Source organism: Strix aluco, chromosome 24 (genome assembly GCF_031877795.1).
Source record: "Strix aluco isolate bStrAlu1 chromosome 24, bStrAlu1.hap1, whole genome shotgun sequence".
NCBI classification, from domain to species: Eukaryota; Metazoa; Chordata; class Aves; order Strigiformes; family Strigidae; genus Strix; species Strix aluco.
Genome location: NC_133954.1, coordinates 2,854,640 through 2,875,250, shown reverse-complemented (window position 1 = coordinate 2,875,250; position 20,611 = coordinate 2,854,640). Strand labels below are relative to the sequence as shown.

At 42.0% G+C, this 20,611-nt stretch overlaps 3 protein-coding genes across 3 annotated transcripts; 2 read left to right on the top strand and 1 right to left on the bottom strand.

Moving 5' to 3' along the window:
* The first annotated feature begins 3,232 nt into the window (after positions 1-3,232).
* LOC141933989 (olfactory receptor 6E1-like) lies at positions 3,233-5,232 on the top strand. Its single transcript, XM_074849138.1, has 3 exons — positions 3,233-4,016; positions 4,466-4,571; positions 5,091-5,232. The coding sequence occupies exons 1-3, from the start codon at positions 3,233-3,235 to the stop codon at positions 5,230-5,232; spliced, it is 1,032 nt and encodes a 343-aa protein (XP_074705239.1).
* A 5,294-nt stretch (positions 5,233-10,526) lies between these two features.
* LOC141934252 (olfactory receptor 6M1-like) lies at positions 10,527-11,535 on the bottom strand. Its single transcript, XM_074849597.1, is given in 2 exon segments — positions 10,527-11,224; positions 11,227-11,535. Coding segments are annotated over 2 exon segments (972 nt in total). The 3' UTR covers positions 10,527-10,561.
* A 6,095-nt stretch (positions 11,536-17,630) lies between these two features.
* LOC141933988 (olfactory receptor 6E1-like) lies at positions 17,631-18,585 on the top strand. The gene is given in 3 exon segments (XM_074849137.1): positions 17,631-18,069; positions 18,072-18,416; positions 18,419-18,585. Coding segments are annotated over 3 exon segments (951 nt in total).
* Positions 18,586-20,611: the final 2,026 nt, after the last annotated feature.

Genomic DNA, 20,611 nt, shown 5'->3' with positions numbered 1-20,611 from the left:
CAGGCATGTGGGCTCTTGGTGGATGTCACGCTGAACACGTCAGCGGTGTGTCTCTGACAGTGGCGGCTCACTGCATGCTGGGCTATGTTCGCCAGAGTTTAGGCAGCTGTTCAGGATAGGGGCGAATTTTTTGTTGCTTGGCACTTGTGAGACTGCATCTGGGGAACTGTGTACAGTATAGCTCCAGTAAAAATCAACAAAGATGTCATCAAAATGGTTTGAGTCCAATGGAGAATGAGAAAATTGTTCAGAGAACTGGGGGTCATGACACATGAAGAGAAGCAGAGGGAGAAGACAAAGCTGAGAGGAGAGATCTAGCTGTAGTGTCCATTGAAGGGGATTTACGGAGAAGTCAGAGCCAGACTTCTCAGAAGTGCACAGTGAATGGACAAGAGGTATGGATCATGGCTTAAACAAGTACATTTCCACTGGACACAAGAAATTACTCTTCACAATGAAAATGGTGAAGCAGCAGGTGGTGCCCAGGGAAGCTGTGGAATCCTCATGCTTGGAGATATCCACACTTACCTAGAAAAGGTTATGAGCAAAATTGTCCAGCTGTGAAGTTAGCCTTACAAGGGATTCGACCTCCAGAGGTCCTTTCCAATCTCATTTTCTCTATGGTTTGATTATATACTTGCTGTTCTTCAAACTTTCACAAATGTTTTCCCAGAAGGTGTTTGGCAGATTTCAATACTTAATTGGTCCCTGAGGTTTGACTCAGTGAGGAAGTACAAGAATGTAATATGCTACCACTATTATAAAAAGGGATTGAAAGAGAGGAAATTTATTTGAGAAAAATCAAATGTCAAACTAAATGAAGGAGAAACATCAGACTCAGAATCCTTTTTTGAAGCATCCTGGATTGTTATGGATATACTGGTAACTATTTGTACCCTATCTTAGAGTTTGGGAGTGATTTTTCAAAGACAGGGGAAGATAAAAGGGGCAGTGGCTTGGAAAACTGAACTTTTAGTCTTCAGACTAAAGTAAAAGCTTTTAGTTGTTACTGAGGGAGTTTCTTGTTTTAAGGGACCGCTCTCAGCTTCCAGATAATACCTGGAATTAAAAATATGTTCTATATTGTATATGTTTTGTGAGAAGGGAGTTGTTTTGTTTTGGTATTTTTTGAGAAACAGCCATGAGATGATGCTAATAAAACCCTATGTTTTACTGGAAAAAGGGCACTAAAGGGGAAAGATTTGATGGAAATAGTGTAATAAGAAGGGTTGTAGCATCCTACTTGTATCTACCCTTTTGTTGAGCTTTTTTTAAGGAGCGTTTTAAGAAGGAAAACTGAGTGGCAAGTTTGGTGTGAGCTATGAGCTAAGATGTGCTTGATTTCCCTGGAAACTCATTGTGTTGGTGTTTATTTCAGTCATTCAGAAATATCTGAAATGGGTCTGAAACCAGATTCAGAGATCCAGACACAATAGATAAAACCTGGGAGATCTTAATGCAAAACGAGATGTATGTCTCTTTTTAGGGCAAGGAGGGCTGGTGTCTGGGAGAAGGAGGAGGAAGAATGCTGTTGAAACCCCATAGATGGGACCTGCAAGCCTGCAAGCCAAGAATGTGATTGAAGAGCATCAGCTGGAGTTTTCAGGTTCCACTTCACTTCCACAAGGTAGTGGCAACCACAGTGGTGACTGTTGTAGTAGTGTCGTACAGTAGTGCAGCAGACACAGTGCACTGGACAATGTGTGTCTGAGCTTGGGGTAGGATGTTGGAAGGTGAAGGGCTACTTGGAGACAGGTGCTCTGAAGAAGAAAGAATGACCATCAGCATCAGAGTTGATCCACTGGAGCTGTAGGGCTGAGGGTAAATGAAAAATAAACAGAAAATTTTCCCATACTTTTCCCCCTTCCCCCTCATATTCCTGCTTATGTAGCATCCGTTCATTTCCCTGTGCATTTTGCCTTCTCTCAGTGGTAACCAGCCATCTTTCTCTTTGTAGCATTGCTATATTTCTCTCTGGCCTTTCTTCTGTAAAGTTTCTCCCTCTCTCCGTCCTTTTCTTTTTCTCTCCTTTTAACTGCAGTTTCTCTTTTGCAATTCTAATGTATCCATCAACTAGTCCAACCTGCTGCAGTCAGTCTACAGTGTGATCGCATTCCTCTGCTGTACTGCTTTTGAATTAATTTCAACTAGTAGGTCTTTGGGCACTTAGTCAAAGTACTGACTGCGTGTATTTGGCTTTTTGCTATATTTGATGGAGGATGAATGTTGTCAGACTGTTCAGAGATTCATTTGTCCGAGGGTCTATAACAGTTTCTGTGTGTGCACCTCTCAGCTGTACTGAGAGGGAAGTATGAATCATTTTAACTGGACTGCTCGCCTTGCTCCTTCGGGCAGGCTGGGGTGGGAGTGAAACCACCTGGTGAAGAGAATGGATAAATGTTGGGCGGAGAGAGCAGAGGTGCCCTGAAGATGTGCAGGGTGGGGTTTGCTTGGGCTGGGTTTGATGCATTGATTCCTACTGTACAGCAACCCATCTCACCTCGATGAGTGGGTTCAGTTTTGGGCCCCTCACTCCAAAAAGGCCATTGAATGACTCGAGCGTGTCCAGAGAAGGGCAACGGAGTTGGTGCAGGGTCTGGAGCACAGGTCTGATGGGGAGCGGCTGAGGGAACTGGGGGGGTTTAGTCTGGAGAAGAGGAGGCTGAGGGGAGACCTCATGGCCCTCTCCAACTCCCTGAAAGGAGGGTGCAGAGAGGGGGGAGGAGTCTCTTGAGCCAAGGAACAAGCGCCAGGACAAGAGGGAATGGCCTCAAGCTGCGCCAGGGCAGGGTCAGACTGGCTCTTAGGAAGGATTTCTTTGCAGAAGGGGCTGTTGGGTGTTGGAATGGGCTGCCCAGGGCAGGGGGGGAGTCCCCATCCCTGGAGGGGTTGAAGAGTCGGGTTGACCCAGCGCTGAGGGATATGGTGGAGTTGGGAACGGTCAGGGTGAGGTTCATGGTTGGACTGGAGGATCTTCAAGGTCTTTTCCAACTGCGATGATTCTGTGATTCTGTGAGGAAGGACCTGATGTTACAAATGGAGCTTGAGTCTCCATTTATGTGAATAAGATTGTTGATACGTGGTTACTGTGGCTGTTCCAGTCTTTTACAAGGGGTTCATTACTGGTATTGTCCTTTAATGTTAGCAAAGCCAAATTGACTTGTACTCTGTTGTTTTCCAGCAGTTCTCAAAACGGGCCCTTTTTTCTTTTTCTGCTAGCAATGAAGCCTCAATGAACCACACAACTGTAGTGGAATTTGTGCTCTTGGGGCTGACTGACAGCCGCCATTTGGAGATCATCCTCTTTCTGTTTCTTGTGATTGCCTACTTCTTGATCCTGCTTGGAAATATTACCGTCATCAGCATCACTTCTGTGAATCATTTCCTTCAGACCCCGATGTACTACTTTCTCAAAAATTTTGCCCTTTTGGAAATCACTTTCACCTCCACATTCATTCCCAGCACCCTCTACAGCCAGACAGAGAGGAAGATGATTTCCGTGCCGGGCTGTTTCCTTCAGATGCTGCTTTTCTTTTACTTGGGTACCTGCACATTTTTCCATGTGGCAACAATGTCCTTTGATCGGTATGTTGCCATTTGCCGCCCTTTGCATTACACAACAATTATGAACAACAGATTTTGCCGACAGCTGGTCCTGGCTTGCTGGACAGTGAGTTTCCTCCTGATGTTTCCTCCCACATTTATGATTGTCCAGTTGCCATTCTGTGGTCCCAATGTCATGAACCACTTTTACTGTGATACTTCCCTGTTGTTGCAGTTGTCCTGCACAGACACAGGCTTCATCGAAGGACTGATGCTTATCATACTAATTATCATCATACCTGGTACCTTAATGATAACTGCTGTTTCTTATGGCTGCATTATTATCACCATCTTGCATATACCATCTTCCACAGGTAGGAAGAAGGCATTTTCCACTTGCTCTGCTCACCTCATGGTGGTGATGATATTTTACAGCACATGTATTTACAGGTATATCCGCCCAGCACAGCGAGGTGGGCGGGACTCTGACAAAGTTCTTTCTTTCTTTTTCTCTGTGGTGACTCAGATGCTTAACCCATACATCTACTCACTCAGGAACAATCAAGTCAAACAGGCCTTAAAGGAGAGCATGCTGAAGGCATTTTGTAGCTCCCTAAGGCAGCTGTGAATGCTGGAGTAACCCATCCAAGTGACTGAATTGTTTCCCAGATGCAACATCATCATTGTGTAACTGAATTAAAGATGCTGATTTCAAAGGGTTTATGCTTTTTATATGTTATGTCATTCCTTCTTCTGTTAGCAACCAAAATATGCCAACACAGAAAGGATCTTCTAGTCCTCCGGTACCTAGACTCAGCTTTGCCTGTGTATTTTTCCCCCTTGCTGTGGTGGGTTAGCCTTGGCTAAAAACCAACCAACCAAATTCCCACTCAGCTGCTCACTCACCCCTTCCCCCCCATAGTGGGACAGAGCAGAGGCAGAAACCAGGAAAAACAGAAACAAGAAATCTTGTCAGTTGAGCTAAAGACAGAGAGATGGTTTACCAATTGTTGCTGGGAGTTAAACAGGTTGGATTTGGGAAAATTAATTTAATTTATTGCAAATTAAAATAGTTCTAGTTTGTGAGAAACAAAGTCAAACACTAAACCAACACTTTTACTTCCCCCTTTTCCGTGTTCAATTTTATTCATTCATTCCGAACTCCTCTACTGCTGCCTCAGGCAGTGCAGGGCGGGTGGGGAGGGTTATGGTCAATACACAGTGATTTCCCTCTGCTTCTCCTTTCCTCTCACACTTTTCATCTGCTCTGGCGTGGGTTCTCCACAGGTTGCAGTAGATATCTGCTCCACCACGAATCATTTCCTCCTCCTTCTCTGATCTTGATGTTCCCTCTGTTGTTTCTCACTTTTTTTTTGTTCCCTCCTTCTCTAGCTAGCTGGCAGTTTCTGCCCTTTCTTAAAGGTGTTTTCCCAGAGGTGCCACCAGCTTCACTCATGGGCTCAGCTTTGGCCTGTGATGGGTCCATTTTGGAGCTGGCTGGAAGTGGCTGTGTCTGGCACGGAGCAGCCCCTTGTCTGTTCTCACAGAGGCCACACCTGCAGGCCTTGTTACCGAAATCTTGCCATGTACACCTGTGATGGGTTAACCTTGTCCGGCTGCCAGATGCCTACCAAGCAGCTCTCTCACTGCCCCTCCTCAACAGGACAGGAGGACAAAATAAGACGATAAAGCTCATGGATTGAGTTAAAGACAGGGAGATCACTTACCAGTCACTGTCACAGGTAATGACTGAACAGGGAAAAGAAATTGTACAGTCTCTGGAAGCAAGGTCAGGCTTCACAGGAAGATTACAGAGCTATGATTCATATATGCAGGGAGAACACACAAGAGGCCAAATCTCAATTAGAGTTGAAACTGGCCAGTGTCGTATCTGACAAGAAGAGCTGTAAGTACATCAATAGCAAAAGGAGGTCTAAAGAAAATATTGGACTGATACTTGTTGAATACTGTCACCTGACAATAGGGATGAAGGTAAAGCAGAGGCATAGAATCCTTTAAGCTGGAAAAGACCCTTAAAATCATCAAGTCCAACCATAATACACTGCCAAGTCCACCACTAAACCATGTCCCTAAGTGCCATGTCTACACATCTTTTAAATGCCTACAGGGATGGTGACTCAACCACTTCCCTGGGCAGCCTGTTCCAATGCTTTGACAACCCTGTTGGTGAAGAAATTTTTCCTAATATCCAATCTAACCTCCACTGATGCAACTTGAGGCCATTTCCTTTTCTCCTATCACTTGTTACTTGGGAAAAGAGACCAACACCCAACTGGGTACAACCTCCTTTCCGGTAGTTGTAGAGAGCAATAAGGTCTCCCCTCAGCCTCCTTTTCTCCACACTGAGCAACTCCAGTTCCCTCAGCTGCTCCTCCTAAGACTTGTTCTCTAGACCCTTCATCATCGTCGTTGTCCTTCTTTGGACACGCTCCAGCACCTCAGTGTCTTCCTTGTAGGAAGGGCACAAAACTGAACACAGTATTCAAGGTATAGCCTCACCCGTGCTGAGTACAAAGGGATTATCACTTCCTTTGTGCTGCAGGCCACACTATTTCTGATGCAAGCTAGGGTGCTATTTGCCTTCTTGGCCACCTGGGCACGCTGCTGGCTCACATTCAGCCAGTTGTCGACCAACACCCCCAGGTCCTTTTACACCAGGCAGTTTTCACAGAATCATCTAGGTTGGAAAGGACCTTGAAGATCATCTAGTCCAACCGTTAACCTGGCACTGACAGTTCCCAACTACACCATATCCCTAAGCGCTATGTCAACCCGCCTCTTGAACACCCCCAGGGATGGGGACTCCACCACCTCCCTGGGCAGTCCATTCCAACGCCCAACCCCTTCGGGAAAGAAATACTTCCTAAGAGCCAGTCTGACCCTGCCCTGGCACAGCTTGAGGCCATTCCCTCTTGTCCTGGTGCTTGTTCCTTGGCTCAAGAGACTCATCCCCCCTCTCTGCACCCTCCTGTCAGGGAGTTGGAGAGGGCCATGAGGTCTCCCCTCAGCCTCCTCTTCTCCAGACTAAACCCCCCCAGTTCCCTCAGCCGCTCCCCATCAGACCTGTGCTCCAGACCCTGCACCAGCTCCGTTGTCCTTCTCTGGACACGCTCGAGTCATTCAATGGCCTTTTTGGAGTGAGGGGCCCAAAACTGAACCCAGGAATCGAGGTGCGGCTTCACCAGTGCCGAGTCCAGGGGTAAGATCCCTTCCCTGTCCCTGCTGGCCACGCTATTGCTGATACAAGCCAGGATGCCATTGGCCTTCTTGGCCACCTGGGCACACTGCTGGCTCATGTTCAGGCGGCTGTCAATCAACACCCCCAGGTCCCTCTCTGACTGGCAGGTGTCCAGCCACTCCTCCCCATGCCTGTAGAGTTGCATGGGGTTGTTGTGACCCAAGTGCAGGACCCGGCACTGAGCCTTGTTCAATCTCTGTCTGTTCCCAGAGCTCTTCGAGGAAACCTGCAAGGTCATGAAGTGTTGAGACCCTCTTATTTTTAGAAAAAGAGCATAATCTCAATCATTAAAAGATCAAAATAATCAAAACTGCTATGTTAGGTTTGCCCAGTTTCACCCCCTGGCAAGAGACCCCGCAAAGGAAGTGCCCTGCCCTCTCTATGTCGTTAACTTTGACTAACTTCATTGCTTGTTCCTTGTCTAGGGTCTAATGAAGAAACTAACTATATGTGGCCAGTTTGGTTTATTGGAACCTTCATAACGAATTTTTCCAGCTACCAACACCTGCAGCCAAATTGCCTTCAGGCAAATTACCTGATGATCCTTTAATTCCGATATAGTTTTTGCCCTAGTAATATTGGTTAGTAGATTAAGAAACTGAATTGTGGACAAGAGCTTTTTTTTGGGGTACCACAGAAAACAAGGAACAGCACTTGGGCCATGCAAGTGTAAGGCCCAATGTCTGCTCCTAACCCACCACTAGGAAGGAGTTTTGGGGGTGATCACAGCAGTATGATATCACAGTGCTGTAACGTATATACAAGTTGGCACAGTGTGTGGCTTGTATGGGTTTTTAATGTTTTTGTGGTTTTCTACCTTTCTGGATCTTTAAATACAGTTGGGTTAGAAGACAGATTTATGGTTGCCCCAACAAGACACCGATCCCTTTGAACTGGTAACATACAACTTTCTGCTTTAAAGCCTGTTTATTGTCTTTACATTTCCTGTTCAATGGACTTGGTCATGCTTAGTCACTTCTGATATCTCTTATTTCTCTTTGAATATAACTTCTTATTGCAGAGGACAAATGTCAGCACTTGCATCTAGTTTTCAGTTACAATAGCAACTTTATTTGTATTTGGATCAGCAGCACTTTTGGACTTTATGTATTTAGATCAGCAGTAAATTTATTTTCAACAAACTTTATTATTACATTCCTGTCATAACAAGAGGTGATGAAACAGGAGCCAGACTGCTAGGAAATACTTTCTTTAAAAACTACAGTTTGCAGTTCATGGTACAGAAAACCAAAGAAAATAATCCAAAGTAATAACTAAACTAAAACATAGACAGTGACTTGAGTCAGTGCTTGTGACATCGCTTGTGGCTAAGTGACAGGGCAGGAGCAGGCCCATGGCTTGTGCAGGTGCTTGTGAGGTCGGTGGAGCCTGAGCAGCTGATAGAGCAGGAGATGGCACATGGCTGGTGTCTGTGCTTGTGATGTCACTGGTAGCACAGGCTGCACAAGTGGTGGCGTTAGCTCCTGCTGGTGTTCCTGCTCACTCCTATCATGTTTCCAGTCCTTCAAGAGGTTTGGTGTTGAAGCACTTGGAATAAGGAAACAGACAGTCTTCTTATCAGAGCGATTAATGAGAAGAAGGGGGAGTCTTGGGAGAAAGGGGGATGAAAAGGCTTTAACATGGTCATTTAAGGTTATAACAAACATATAAAAAAGATTCTAATCTCTGAACTTTTACTTCCCTGTATAAGGTTCAGCTCTGGGTCAAGTGCTTCTTTAAGCAGACATTTTCCCTCTGTTCCATCCAGTAACGTCTGGGTATTCTTAGCCTGTCCTTAATGCTGTAGATGAAATGGTTGAACAGGAGATAAAAACCAAAGCTGTAAACAGAGACTGCTTTGCTGAGGTGCTCTTCTGCTGTGGGCGGGTTTAGGTCACATGAAGAGGTAGCTATCACAGGATATGGAGATCACAGTGAGCTAAGAAGTGCAGATGCAGAAGGTGTTTTGCCTTTCCTGAAGCTGAATATGTTACAGTAATGATGATGTTAATGTAAACCACAAAAGTGATGGTGAGTGTATCCAGAAGAATAAAAACCACATGTGTCAAGAAACTCAGGTAGTTCAGGAGCTCTGTGTCCCTGCAGGGAAGTCTGAATAATAGCAAGTTCTCATCATTGGTTAATGGCTAGAAAAAGTTTATGGCATTTGGGCTGCAGCAGGACATCTGGAAAAGTACAGTCCCTGGGCCAAAGGTAAGGAGGAAGTGCCCTGGCCAAGACAAGATAAGCAGAGCGCATGCTTCCGTGTTTGTTGGGCTTATGTGGTGTGGTGGCCTACAGATGGTCACATATCTGTTTTTCTGAAGATATATGTATCATTTTGGATAGCCAGCATTGGTGCCTGTTAAATTCTCTCAAGCAATATAGGTCTACTTTCCACCCAGCTCTCCAAGTATGAGACATTTTAGCCCTCGGTGATCAATTCAACCAATTATTTGCCTTGATTTCTTTCTAGTCCTCTCCTTATTGCAGCAATATTTGAGGTGCCCTCCTTAGTGGTTATTAGGCAAAAGTGAGATATTAACCTCTATGTTTCTTAGTTTGTATACTAATTGTCATAAAATTTGTATCAGAGAAGGAACATAATCAGTGTAGAGGTAGTCAGTAAAGCTGACATTTTATTTTTATATATATGTCTTTTTAATTTGGATCTACAAGATGCAGAGTTTTAACTGAAACCAAATTTTCTCTTAATTCTGCGAGTTATGGTGTCTCATATATTGAGTGAATAGAGACATTCCTTGTGTCCCTGTGACTTGGCTTGTTTCTACCTTCTTTGAATACTTAGAGTTATTTAGAGTTATTTATCTTTCTTCTTGTCCTTCATCTCTCCTGCTTCTCTCTATTTCTTGTAAGGACCCATCTGCTCTCCTGGAGTTTTAAAAAGATATGACCAGCCTTTCTATAATGCAGAATAATTAACTGTTACATGCCTTGAGAACAGTTTATAGACAATGTGAAATGCCAGATTTCTAAATTGCTGATCTGTGTAGGCAGCTATCCCCTGGTGAGGATGTCTCTTCATCCCAGCAGTGGTGTATAGCATGTGAACATCAACTTTGTTGCCTGCTCTTTTTGGCACTTGAAAAGGGGAGCAAGGAGTATGACTACAAGTCTCAGTGTGGAGATAAGGTGCTGATGGGTCACTTCTTGCATATTTTTGTCAGTCCCTCTTCTTAGATTGCATTTGAATAGTATTTTCAGTTCTGAGGTACTTTTATACCACTAGCACTACATGTGCAAATAATCAGTCTTTTGTGTCCTTTGTCTTTTAAAAAACATACCATTGTTTATCCATGGACATTGAAAACAGCTGGTATAATGAGTTTCTCACTGAAAGAAGTTACTGAAGACTGGGTTTGGAATTTTGTATTTTAATAACGCTAAACTTTACCACTTGATTGTTTCTAGGTAAAAGAAGTCTTCAAGGACTCTCATATGAATATATTTTTTAATAGCAGAATCATTTATACTACTAAACAGTTCTAATTTAATTGAACAGATCTAATATTTTACTATGTCTTTGGCATGTACAAAGTATCCTGTGTGAAACATGCACCATATCTGAGTTTAAACATTTATTTATTCACTGGAAGGAATTTACTATAAGAATGGAACATGTGGAGAGAAATCACGCACACAAGAATACTGCTTCTTGCAAACTTCCTTACAGAGCCTGTCTGAGATGAGCTGCAGTTTATGTACAAAGTCAGGAATGTCGAGAGCTTGAGGATGCCCTTATTGTTCACTCAATTTACAGTTCACTCTGAAAGCTTTTGTACTACTTAGGATGTGGGAGACAGTGTCCTTCAGAGCATCCCTGACCTGCTGGTTTCTCAAGGTGTAGATGAAAGGATTAAGCAAATGAGAGAAAACAGCCGTCTGCAGGGTGACTGCCTTCTTGAGGGAGAAGGAAAACTCTTTGTTTGGCACTATGTACATGAAGATGGCACTGCCATAGAATATGGAAGCCACGGTGATGTGGGAGGCACAAGTGGAGAAGGCCTTCTTCCAGCCAGAGGATGAAGGGATATGGAGAATAGTGATGATGATGTACAGATATGATAGAATGGTACATAGCAGAGAGCACAGGAGCACCACAGTAGACAATACAAACTTCAGCACTTCCAGGAGATGGGTATCTCCACAAGAGAACTTGATCAATGGCTCAATATCACAAAAAACGTGATCAATAACATTTGGCCCACAGAAGGGGAGCCAGGAGATAATGATCATGGGAGAGAGGACAGAGAAGAAGCCCCCAGCCCAAGATGCCAACCCTAGTTGGAAGGACATCTGGGTGCTCATGATGGTGGAGTATCTGAGTGGGATGCAGATGGCGACATAGCGATCAAGTGACATGACAGCCAAGAGAATGACTTCGGTAGTGCCAAAAAAAAAAAGTAGAAATAACATTGTGAGATGCATGCAGGCACAGAGACAGTCTTTTCCAAAGAGATGAAATCTTGCATCATTTTTGGGACAATGGCTGTTGTCACCATGATATCCAGGAAAGAGAGATTACAAAGGAAGATATACATGGGGCTGTGGAGTCGACGATCAGCCAGTGTGACTGAGATGATGGTCACATTCCCAGAGACTGTCAATACATAGATTATGAGAAACACGATGAAGAAAAGGACATCCAGTTCCCAGACCATGGGAAAACCCAGAAGTATGAACTCAGTCACCACGGAGCTCTGGTTAAACATCAGCTTGGCAGATGTCTGTGACTTCAGCCTGGCAGGAGGGTCTTAATAATCAAACAGAAAAATGTATTTCAATGCAAATTCTTATTCCTGGTAGGTATCATTAATTGAACTCTGGGAGGGGGGGCTTCTAACACAGAATGTCTCCTAAATGTAGATTTTATTGACAGGATGATTTGCACTGTCTCATTAATACAGGGTAGAAGCTTGTACCTGGAATCTAAAAACTGTCATAACTTAGTGTGGAAGGAACTTTTGGAGGTCTTGTCCTGCTTGTTGCTGTGATTAGGGATAACTTCAAAATTAGATCACATTATTTAGGGTCTTGCCTACTAAATTTGTGACCATGTCAAAGGATGGAGATCCCACAACTTCTGTGGGTTCCTGGTCCAGTCTTAACAATGCTCAGAGGAATTTATTTTCCTCCTATCCAGTTAGAGTTTCCCATGCTGCAATTTTGTCAGATTGCCTCGCTGTCTCTCTCCTTATATACTCAGTCTTTCAGCACCATAACTTTCTGGTGGTTTTTTCTGATGTTCCTCCAATTTCCTCCACATTAATCTTGTATTGGGCAGCATGAGGGCAAATCAAACATTGTTTTCCCATTTCTGTCCTCACTACTGTCAGTTAGAGGGGAACAACAATTTCCATTTACCCACTAGATACACTCTTGCTAATGCAGCCTGGTGGGCTGCCAGCCTTCATCAATGCAAGAGCACAGTGCTGACTCTTGATCAACTTACTGTCTACTAGGACTCCCACATCATTTTCTGGACAGCTATTCCTTAGTCAGCCAGTCTACTGTTACTCATCCATTTTTTCAGTACATAAACTACCCAAATCCAGTTTGCATACACAAATCTCCCCCAGAATGCTTTACCATCTCCATTACTGTGTACGCAGTGCCTGACAAATGCTGCTTGAATGGACACTGGAGCAGGCAAGTAAAATACCAAGAAAGAACAGAGTTCCAGGAGTGCAAATAATAGAGGTTTACAATCTTTATGGTAACCTTAATGGTTATCGTCTGAATTAAGAAATGGTCATTGTGCTGCCACTGCCTTTCCTGTAGCTGTTTAGGTAGACTCACATTTGTGATAATAAGCATACATGATGACAGAGAAACAACTGCCAGAATCAACTGTATGTGAAAAATGTACAGTTCTGAGAAACAACTCTGTGTTCATACAGAGAAACATCACGTGAGAAGACATTCTTCACATCCAATGTAGTTTCCTCTGCCTCTCTTTACAGTAAATACAGACTACACAAATTGTAAGCCTACAAATTAGTGTCCTAGAAGTGGTTTACATAATGTATTTTTGTTGACCAGGCAAAGATAAATTACACCCTGGTCTCTACTGCCTCTATCTGAATATTTTAAGATTTGGGAGTGATGAGTGTATGTCAGGTACCTCCATGTAGTCAGATGAGTCCAACCTGTAAGCTTCTACTTCTGAGAAGAGAGATGAGATGGGAGAAGCCAGGAAAGAAAAAAAATTACCCCAAGGAAAAAAGTTTTGTAATCAAATCTTGTACATACCTTTGGAGCAATTTCTTCTAGCCTGTTTTGCAGAGAGAATAGAACTCAGCTGGTTGAATACTTCATTTCATTTAGGATAGCGACTGCTATTATGACTGTCTAGTGGTTTTCAAATAACACTGGAATGATGGATATGTCTAATGATTTCCTTGTAATCTAGAACAGAGGAGTCAAAGCAAAGGACTTACTCGATGGGTGAATGAATAGGTGGAATAAAAGTATGGTATGGAGGAAGGAAAGAGGTGGAGTCTCTCTTTAAGCATCATTAATGCATTTATTAAGAACAGTAGGTAATGGCTTTACTTTTATTCCTTGGAACAAAAGGAGGAGGAGCTGGAGAAACCAACTTAGTGCTTTCAGCTAACAATACCCCATAGACCCATCTATGAACATGCCAGAGAAAGCATCCCAAGTGACCATGGTAAAACAAAAAGTACAGGGTTTGTCTTGTGCTCCCCAGGTGGACACATTAAAATTGAAGTAATGGATTTAACAGGCCATTTCATGGCATTCAGGATCAATAAAGTACAGAAGTGAGGAAAGCTCTGGAATGCTGTCAACATCTACATTCAATGAAAATTTCTATAGGATTTCTGTTAGCTGTGTTGTGCTTCATTAGACCTTACCCCCTCAGTGTGCATATGTACCATGCATTGTAGGTTTATGTGGTTTATACTCAACATAAAGGGCAACATATCAGCATGGTGAACTTCAGTTTCAGACAATGATACGTATGCATGCTGCAGTGCTAAGTACTACAGCGCCAAAGTGCTTTTTTACAAGGTCCAGTAATGTTTCTCTCTAACTTTGCCAGAAATCAATAGGGATCAGTCTAGGCCTTACACCTCTATGCAGTAGAAGACATCTGTGGATCACGCTCTCCTTTAACTATAAAGGATAACTGTATTGTTGGTGGCTGAAACTAGCTGTCATTTAGGACCTTGCCGCACAAGTCACGCAGAAGGAGCATCGTGGTTTCGGAACAATGAAGGGCCCACCCAGAAAGAATTGTAGACTTAGTACATACCATAGAATAACTAACTGAGCAATCATTGTGGCATTCATGTGTGATGAGAGATAGCATGAGCCTTGCTGTTCTGCATCTCAGGAAAGTTTACACTAGATTACACTTGTCTCTCCGCTCCTCCCATCTCTCTGAATGTTTACCAATTTACACAATGTAGGAAGATTCTTGCAGGAAAGTTTTAGAACAATACAAAAGCCCAAATGTTTATTTGAATGGAATGGCAATCAGCTGTAAGATATTGTTTCCAACTAGGCAGGAAAGGATTTGCACCTCTTTACAGGAGTTCAGTAAACATTGGGCATCTAGCTCTCTGAAGGTGGGCCTGGTAACTCTGTTTTATTATTTTTGAGGTCCTGATGTTGTTCTCATGTAAGGGGAATTCTTGAAACTTCAAATATACTTGTGGAACAGCAATATTTGCTTTGGTTTGTTTCTTGTAAAACAGGAAAAAAATCTACAAGATTATTATTATTGCTATTTATCTGTGACTAGTTAGAAATTTAGACAAATAAAAGTTTCAATCAGTTGGACACGTACTCCAGTGTAACTGCAATTGGATGCAAAAATTGTCCACTTGTAAATGTGGGAGTTTGCTTTCATAAAAGTAAATGATTCATGGTAAACTGTCCATCTCTACAATAATAGTATACTGTAATAGTGTATTACTAATGATCAATAGTAACTTTGGAGTTACTGTTTCATTGGGCTTGGCACTGCATATATGTAGAACAAACCCATTTTTAATTGACTGCACAAAACACTCACAGTCTAAATATATGGCGACAAACAAACTTTTTCTTTGAATAGAGAAGTACAAAGAGTGGTTGGTTGGTCTCAATATGCCAACAGTTTAGTGATCCAGATTAACAAAGGCATTTGAAATCAGAGGGTTGCAGATTTCTAATGTTTTTGTAGATCTGGGCCACAGGGACCTAACTCCTTTATGAATTCTTTTAAGAAGAAACTTTTGTCTCCAGCCTAAAACCAAAAGTTTTTCCTTTGCCCTCATTCCATATGAAAAAAATCTGTCTTTGATGTCATAGACCTGGGCTCAAGGGACTAACCAGATCAGTGTGCAACTCGTTTGAATTTGCATCATATAGCCACCATCTCACCTGGAGTTTCTGGGGAACCAATGCCTAACCTTTCTTTTAGAGGAGGCCTCATGACAGAAGTACACATGGGTCTAATGCCACAGCTCCCTGTCGCTGTGCACCAAGGGCAGTAGGTGAGACATGTATGAATACAGCAGCCACTCCAGTCCTGCTGTTTGTTGGTATCCAAAGGTAGAAATGAGCCCAGAGGCCTTGAGTTGTGTGTATCTCAGCTGGGCTGAAGAATGAGTTGCATTGCCACTTGTGCCTAATCAGGCTCCACAGAACTGCCTGTGTAATCCAGGAAAGTGATTTGGCTTGTTTGCAGAATTCTGTATGTTAGATGTAAGCTACTGTACAATCAATATGTACAGTCAATCAGCACCTCCTGAGAATGGTGCAACTTCTTAATGCAGCTGTCTGAGCTATCTGGGCTGAGCTGCCACCTGGAGGGGCTCCGTTACCTGTGAACTGCTACATGCAGACAGATTTCTGGTGTCCTGGAAGTCTTCCTGTTAGAAGGTAATAAGAGATTGTGTCACTAATGTAATCTGCTCCTGTGATTTGCAGTGAAGAAACCAGAGTTTCTGAAGACTCAGGCAACTGCTTTCACTGAACAGACTTAATGGGCAATACTAGGATTGTCTGGTATTGACTTTTATGATGTTCTGTGGAACTGGTTTAACAGGGAGAAGAACAATTAAAATACAGATGGTGAAGATTGTAAAGATATTTTACAGAGGACAGAACAGAGGAGGAAAGAGTTCCTGGATATTTGAAAGAGCTATGGTTGCCTGAAAAGATTTTTTACAGTGTGACTAAGTTTGATAAGAGATCAATCTGGGGAGCAAGCTCCACATTGTTTGTTGTTCACTCAGTCAATGTGATAAAGTGAGTCACCATTATCAGTAAAGTTTGTTGCAAGAAGTCTTCTCCTCCCTCCTTTTCCAATATTTTTTTTCATTTTTATTCTTTATCATCTTTAACTCAAAACCACCTATTTCTCTTTTAAATAATTAATGAGGAATTATATTGCAAGAATGATGATAATAAAACATATAACATATTTATTTAGCTGCTATCAAGAGGTTCAGATTGGTGTTAGTAAAACTAGTCAGAATTTAGCTAGCTAGCGCCTGTGAACTAGCACTGAGTAACAAGGTCCCACATGTATTGGTTTCTGAAGAAAGGGAACCAGTCTGCTAACTCAAATTTTTCTATGTTCCCATTCACCAGAGAATGAAACCATGCTTTTAGAAAGACTGCTGTTCATCCTCATGCATGAATACATGGACAGTAATCACAGTCTAGAAAGAACAGTAGAGAATTTAACACGCTAATCCAGTGGTGGTGTTTACATTTACCAGACTGTGCTGTCACAGGGTAGATATCTTCACCCCCCCTTATTCTTTGTCAGTTACTTAAAAGCTTTAGTCATTTGGTGTTGGAGAATCTGTCAGTCTCGGTCCGGCCGGGATCGGGGCGACGCGCAGAAGAAAGACAAACTCACACCAGTTTGTTGAAGGGGGGACATTGCCGAGAGCAGGTGCCGCTGCACTGTCTGCCAGCTCCCAATTTATTCCCACCTGTTTACATGGGTTTGTTTTTACTTCTCCATCCTGCTGACCTTCAGGTTTTATCTGTTTACTGCTCACACGCTCACCATGCATTCTGCAGCCGGTGTTCCTGCTCTTTCTGACGCTCCAACACGGTGTTCCGAAGGTTGCCTCAGTTTCCCACAATCATTCTTCTAACCTCAAGGTCAGTTTACATTTTGCTAACCACCAGTTCTTAGTTCCCACAGAATATACCTGGAGAAGAGAGACAGAGCTCAACCTTAACTAGTGCATTAGAACGGCACGAGTATGAAACATCTTAGACTTAAACCCTGACTTTCATCTTGTTATAAAGGTAACTAACTCACTATTCATGTGAAAATTTTTGAAAACAGACTCCTAGGAAAGTGGATTGATTTTCTTGCAACACATGTAGTTTCAAATACATCATGGAGTTTAGAAGCCTCAACAAAAATAGGATCTCTTCTTGTCCCTTAAACTTCGTCATGATTGTCTTATATTGGAAAGAAATTGGAAGAGATTAGTAAAAACTGACTTCAGTGACATGTTTTTCTTTTGCAATCATATTTTAGTCCTCCTAGCGTTCTTTCTGAAGATTGGATTTAGCTGTACAGTGGTATTATGAACTACAGCAGCTGTATAATTTTCCATCTTTTGAAATTGGGAATAAACAAAAAGCTAGTACCGATCAAAAAGAAAAGTATTAATTAGTTCATTGATAGTATGCCTTCATGTCATTTCCCTTTCAATTCTCTGATGATTCATATTTCATATACATTTAAATGTAAAATACAGCATTGACTCCTCCCTCTCCCCCACAGTTTTTCACAGCACAGGAGACATAAGTAAATGTTGCGATGGAAAACCAAACCATGGTCAAACATTTCATCCTTGTGGGTTTCACAGCTGGCAGGAAGTTGCAGATCTTTATGTTTGTGGTTCTCCTCATCATCTACATCTCAATTATAATTGGAAACTTAGTGATTGTCACCATCAGCATCATGGACCGTGGGCTCCATGTGCCCATGTATTACTTTATTTGGAACTTTTCACTCTTGGAAATGGGTTTCGCTTCCTCTGTTACTCCTAAGGTCTTGTTCAACATAGCATCAGGAGAAAAGACAATTTCTATGATTGGTTGCTTTGTTCAATTTTTTTTATATTTCATCTTTGGCATGACAGAGGTTCTTCCCTTGGCAGCAATGTCATTTGACAGGTATGTGACCATCTGCTACCCCTTGTCTTACGCCACCATAATGAACAATGGGCTTTGTTGCTTATTAGTGCTTGGTTCATGGGGCTGAGTTTTGCACTTCTAATTGGCCCATCAATTGTTTTCTTCCAGTTACCCTTTTGTAAACAAAACGTTAACCATTTCTTCTGTGACAGTGCACCTTTGCTAAAACTTTCCTTCACAGAATCACGTGTTCTAGATCTTGTTAATTTCCCAATAGCTGTTTTTTCTCTCCCAAGCACTCTCATTATCACAGTCCTGTCTTATGCCAATATAATTTCCACTATATTGCACATTTCATTTGCTTCAGGGTGGCAGAAAGCCTTTTCCACTTGTGCATGTCACCTTATCGTCGTCTTCATGTCTTACAGGAGTTGCATTTTTATGATAAACCTATACACAAGGGTGGGCTTGACATCAGCAAAGGGGTAGCTATTCTCAACACAATGGTATGTCTTCTGCCTAACCCACTCATCTTCAGTCTGAGGAACAGGCAGGTTCAAAAAGCCTTGCAAAAGTATTTCTCCATGTGCAGTTCTTACAGAACAATTCTGAGTCTGATGAGAAGTGAAAAGTAAAGAAACTTCAGAGAACCACCTTAAAGGCTGAAGGAGTATAAATATTCCAAGTACATATTTGTGCAGTGAATATCAGAAGCTTTGTTATTGTCTCTGATCTGTTGTGGAATTTTTCTTTCAGTTTAGAAGAAACAGAACCATTGTTATTCCATCAGGGACCCTAATGGGTGGTGGGGTATTTTAAGGCATATATATTTGCCTACTGCCTGAAACCTTGCCTTGTAAGGGTTGTGTCGTGTAATAGTTTTGCCTTCTGTGGGAAGTATGGCCTTTGAATACTAATTAGTTAAGAGCTTCTGAAAATCTGTCAGTGCATAGTAAGATCCACCTTCCAGAAGAGCACTGAGAGTCTAGGGGTTGAGATGGTATTTTTACTTTTGGGGGCCTTGGGTGGAGATATATTAACTTAATTTGATGGGAAAACCCTTGAACTTTAGACATACAAGAAAATGAAAAATTCCAAACTTGTTCTGGAACACTTTGCGATTCCAAAGCTCTTAGGAAGACTTTCAGGGTGGCCACTTTTAAAATCTGAAACCAGAGTTCAGAAGAAGAAAAACTCACGCTTTTCAAGTTCCTGTTTGTTCTTAACCATCATCACCTGCAGCTGAGGCCGTAGCTGGTTGGGCTTGGCTAAAAAGATTTTGGACACGAAGGTCATGTTGACCATCTTATGACCAGCTCTTTCCAGATGAATTTTCTTTCCTAGCCTCGCTGTTCTACTTGACCTCTGTAGTGGACTCTGTTAATTGTGAGTATTGTTTATAGTGCCTTCATTTTTGAGTCTGAATTGAAAAGACTATTTTATTTTAAGAATAAAGAGAAAATATTATTTTATACTAAAATCAGGTATTTTGTTTATTTGTTTTTACTCATGAAAATAACTCTTTGGCCTTTGCCCAAAAGACAGATGCCTTTTCTGGTTTCTCAAAATGGCTATGTAAAAATACATTTGTCATTTTAGGCCTGTCATAATCATTTAAGTCCAAAAGCAAAATAACAGAGGATCATTTCAACATATCACCTGTTTCTTATCTAATGCTAATTATGAAAACTATGAAAGTTTTCATTACTGTGGGATCATAAGTTTTCTTTAGAGCTGCCAGACTTCGGAAAAGCTAGGAAAGGGTGTGAATTAAATGGTCTGGAACTAGTAAATCCTGAAAAATTTCTCCAGTTATTCTTCAAAATTATTTTTCTTAAATGAAAGTGAAGCATTTAGTGTGTCTAGTGAAAGGAGAAAAAAAGAATCCCTTGAAGCTCTTTTGGTGTTAGATGCAGGTCAGGATTTTAGCAAACACTTGAAACCATGAGCTCAGTCATTTGCTGGTGTCTCGACGAACACACCTTTAGCTTATAGAGTAAACTGCAAATCAGTCTAAGAGTGTGTCTTATGTGTGCAAATTAAGCATTAAAATGCTGTTGTTACACTCTAAAATGAGCAGTTCACATCTACACATCAGTACAGTTAAGAAAACCACAAGACCAAACATTCCCTTTTTCCCTTTAACTGTTGCTAGTTAAAGCTTGGGTGTGGTTGGAAATATTTATTTATGTATTCATTGGTCCATTTATTTATTTATTTATTTATTTATTTCCTAGAAGGAAATTAGAAATATTTGTAGATTTACAAAGTGTCTGTCTGTTCTAGACTTCAGCATAATACCTGCAATGGTATTAATTTATCTGATTGCTACTTTAAATAGAGCACTTTCAGAGCTTTGTAAAACATAACGGGATGTCTGTTCCTGAACCTGCAGGATGAGGTGAAATCAAAGATGATCTTTGGACGATCTTAGCTGACAGTATTAGTGAAGGCCACAGAAGGGATTTTCAGTAAGTCTGGGCTTGCTTAATGAAGCCTTTGTAATGTAGATTTAAAAACTCACCAGTCTTCCTGTTGTTACTGCTCTATCAGGGACCCAGTCTTACTGCGGGAGGCATGGAGGTTGTAAAATGTACGAGAAGGGTGGCCAAGCAGTGTAGTGTTACTATAGTAGGTAGGGGAGGATGTAAATCAGGCCAT

Bases quoted from the DNA above. Each gene is read 5' to 3' on its own strand.
- LOC141933989 (XM_074849138.1), top strand. From the start codon at position 3,233: ATGAACCACACAACTGTAGTGGAATTTGTGCTCTTGGGGCTGACTGAC. The intron at 4,017-4,465 runs GTGGGCGGGACT...TCCCCCCCATAG, and splicing joins TATCCGCCCAGCACAGCGAG to TGGGACAGAGCAGAGGCAGA. The intron at 4,572-5,090 runs GTTGGATTTGGG...CTGTTCTCACAG, and splicing joins TGTTGCTGGGAGTTAAACAG to AGGCCACACCTGCAGGCCTT.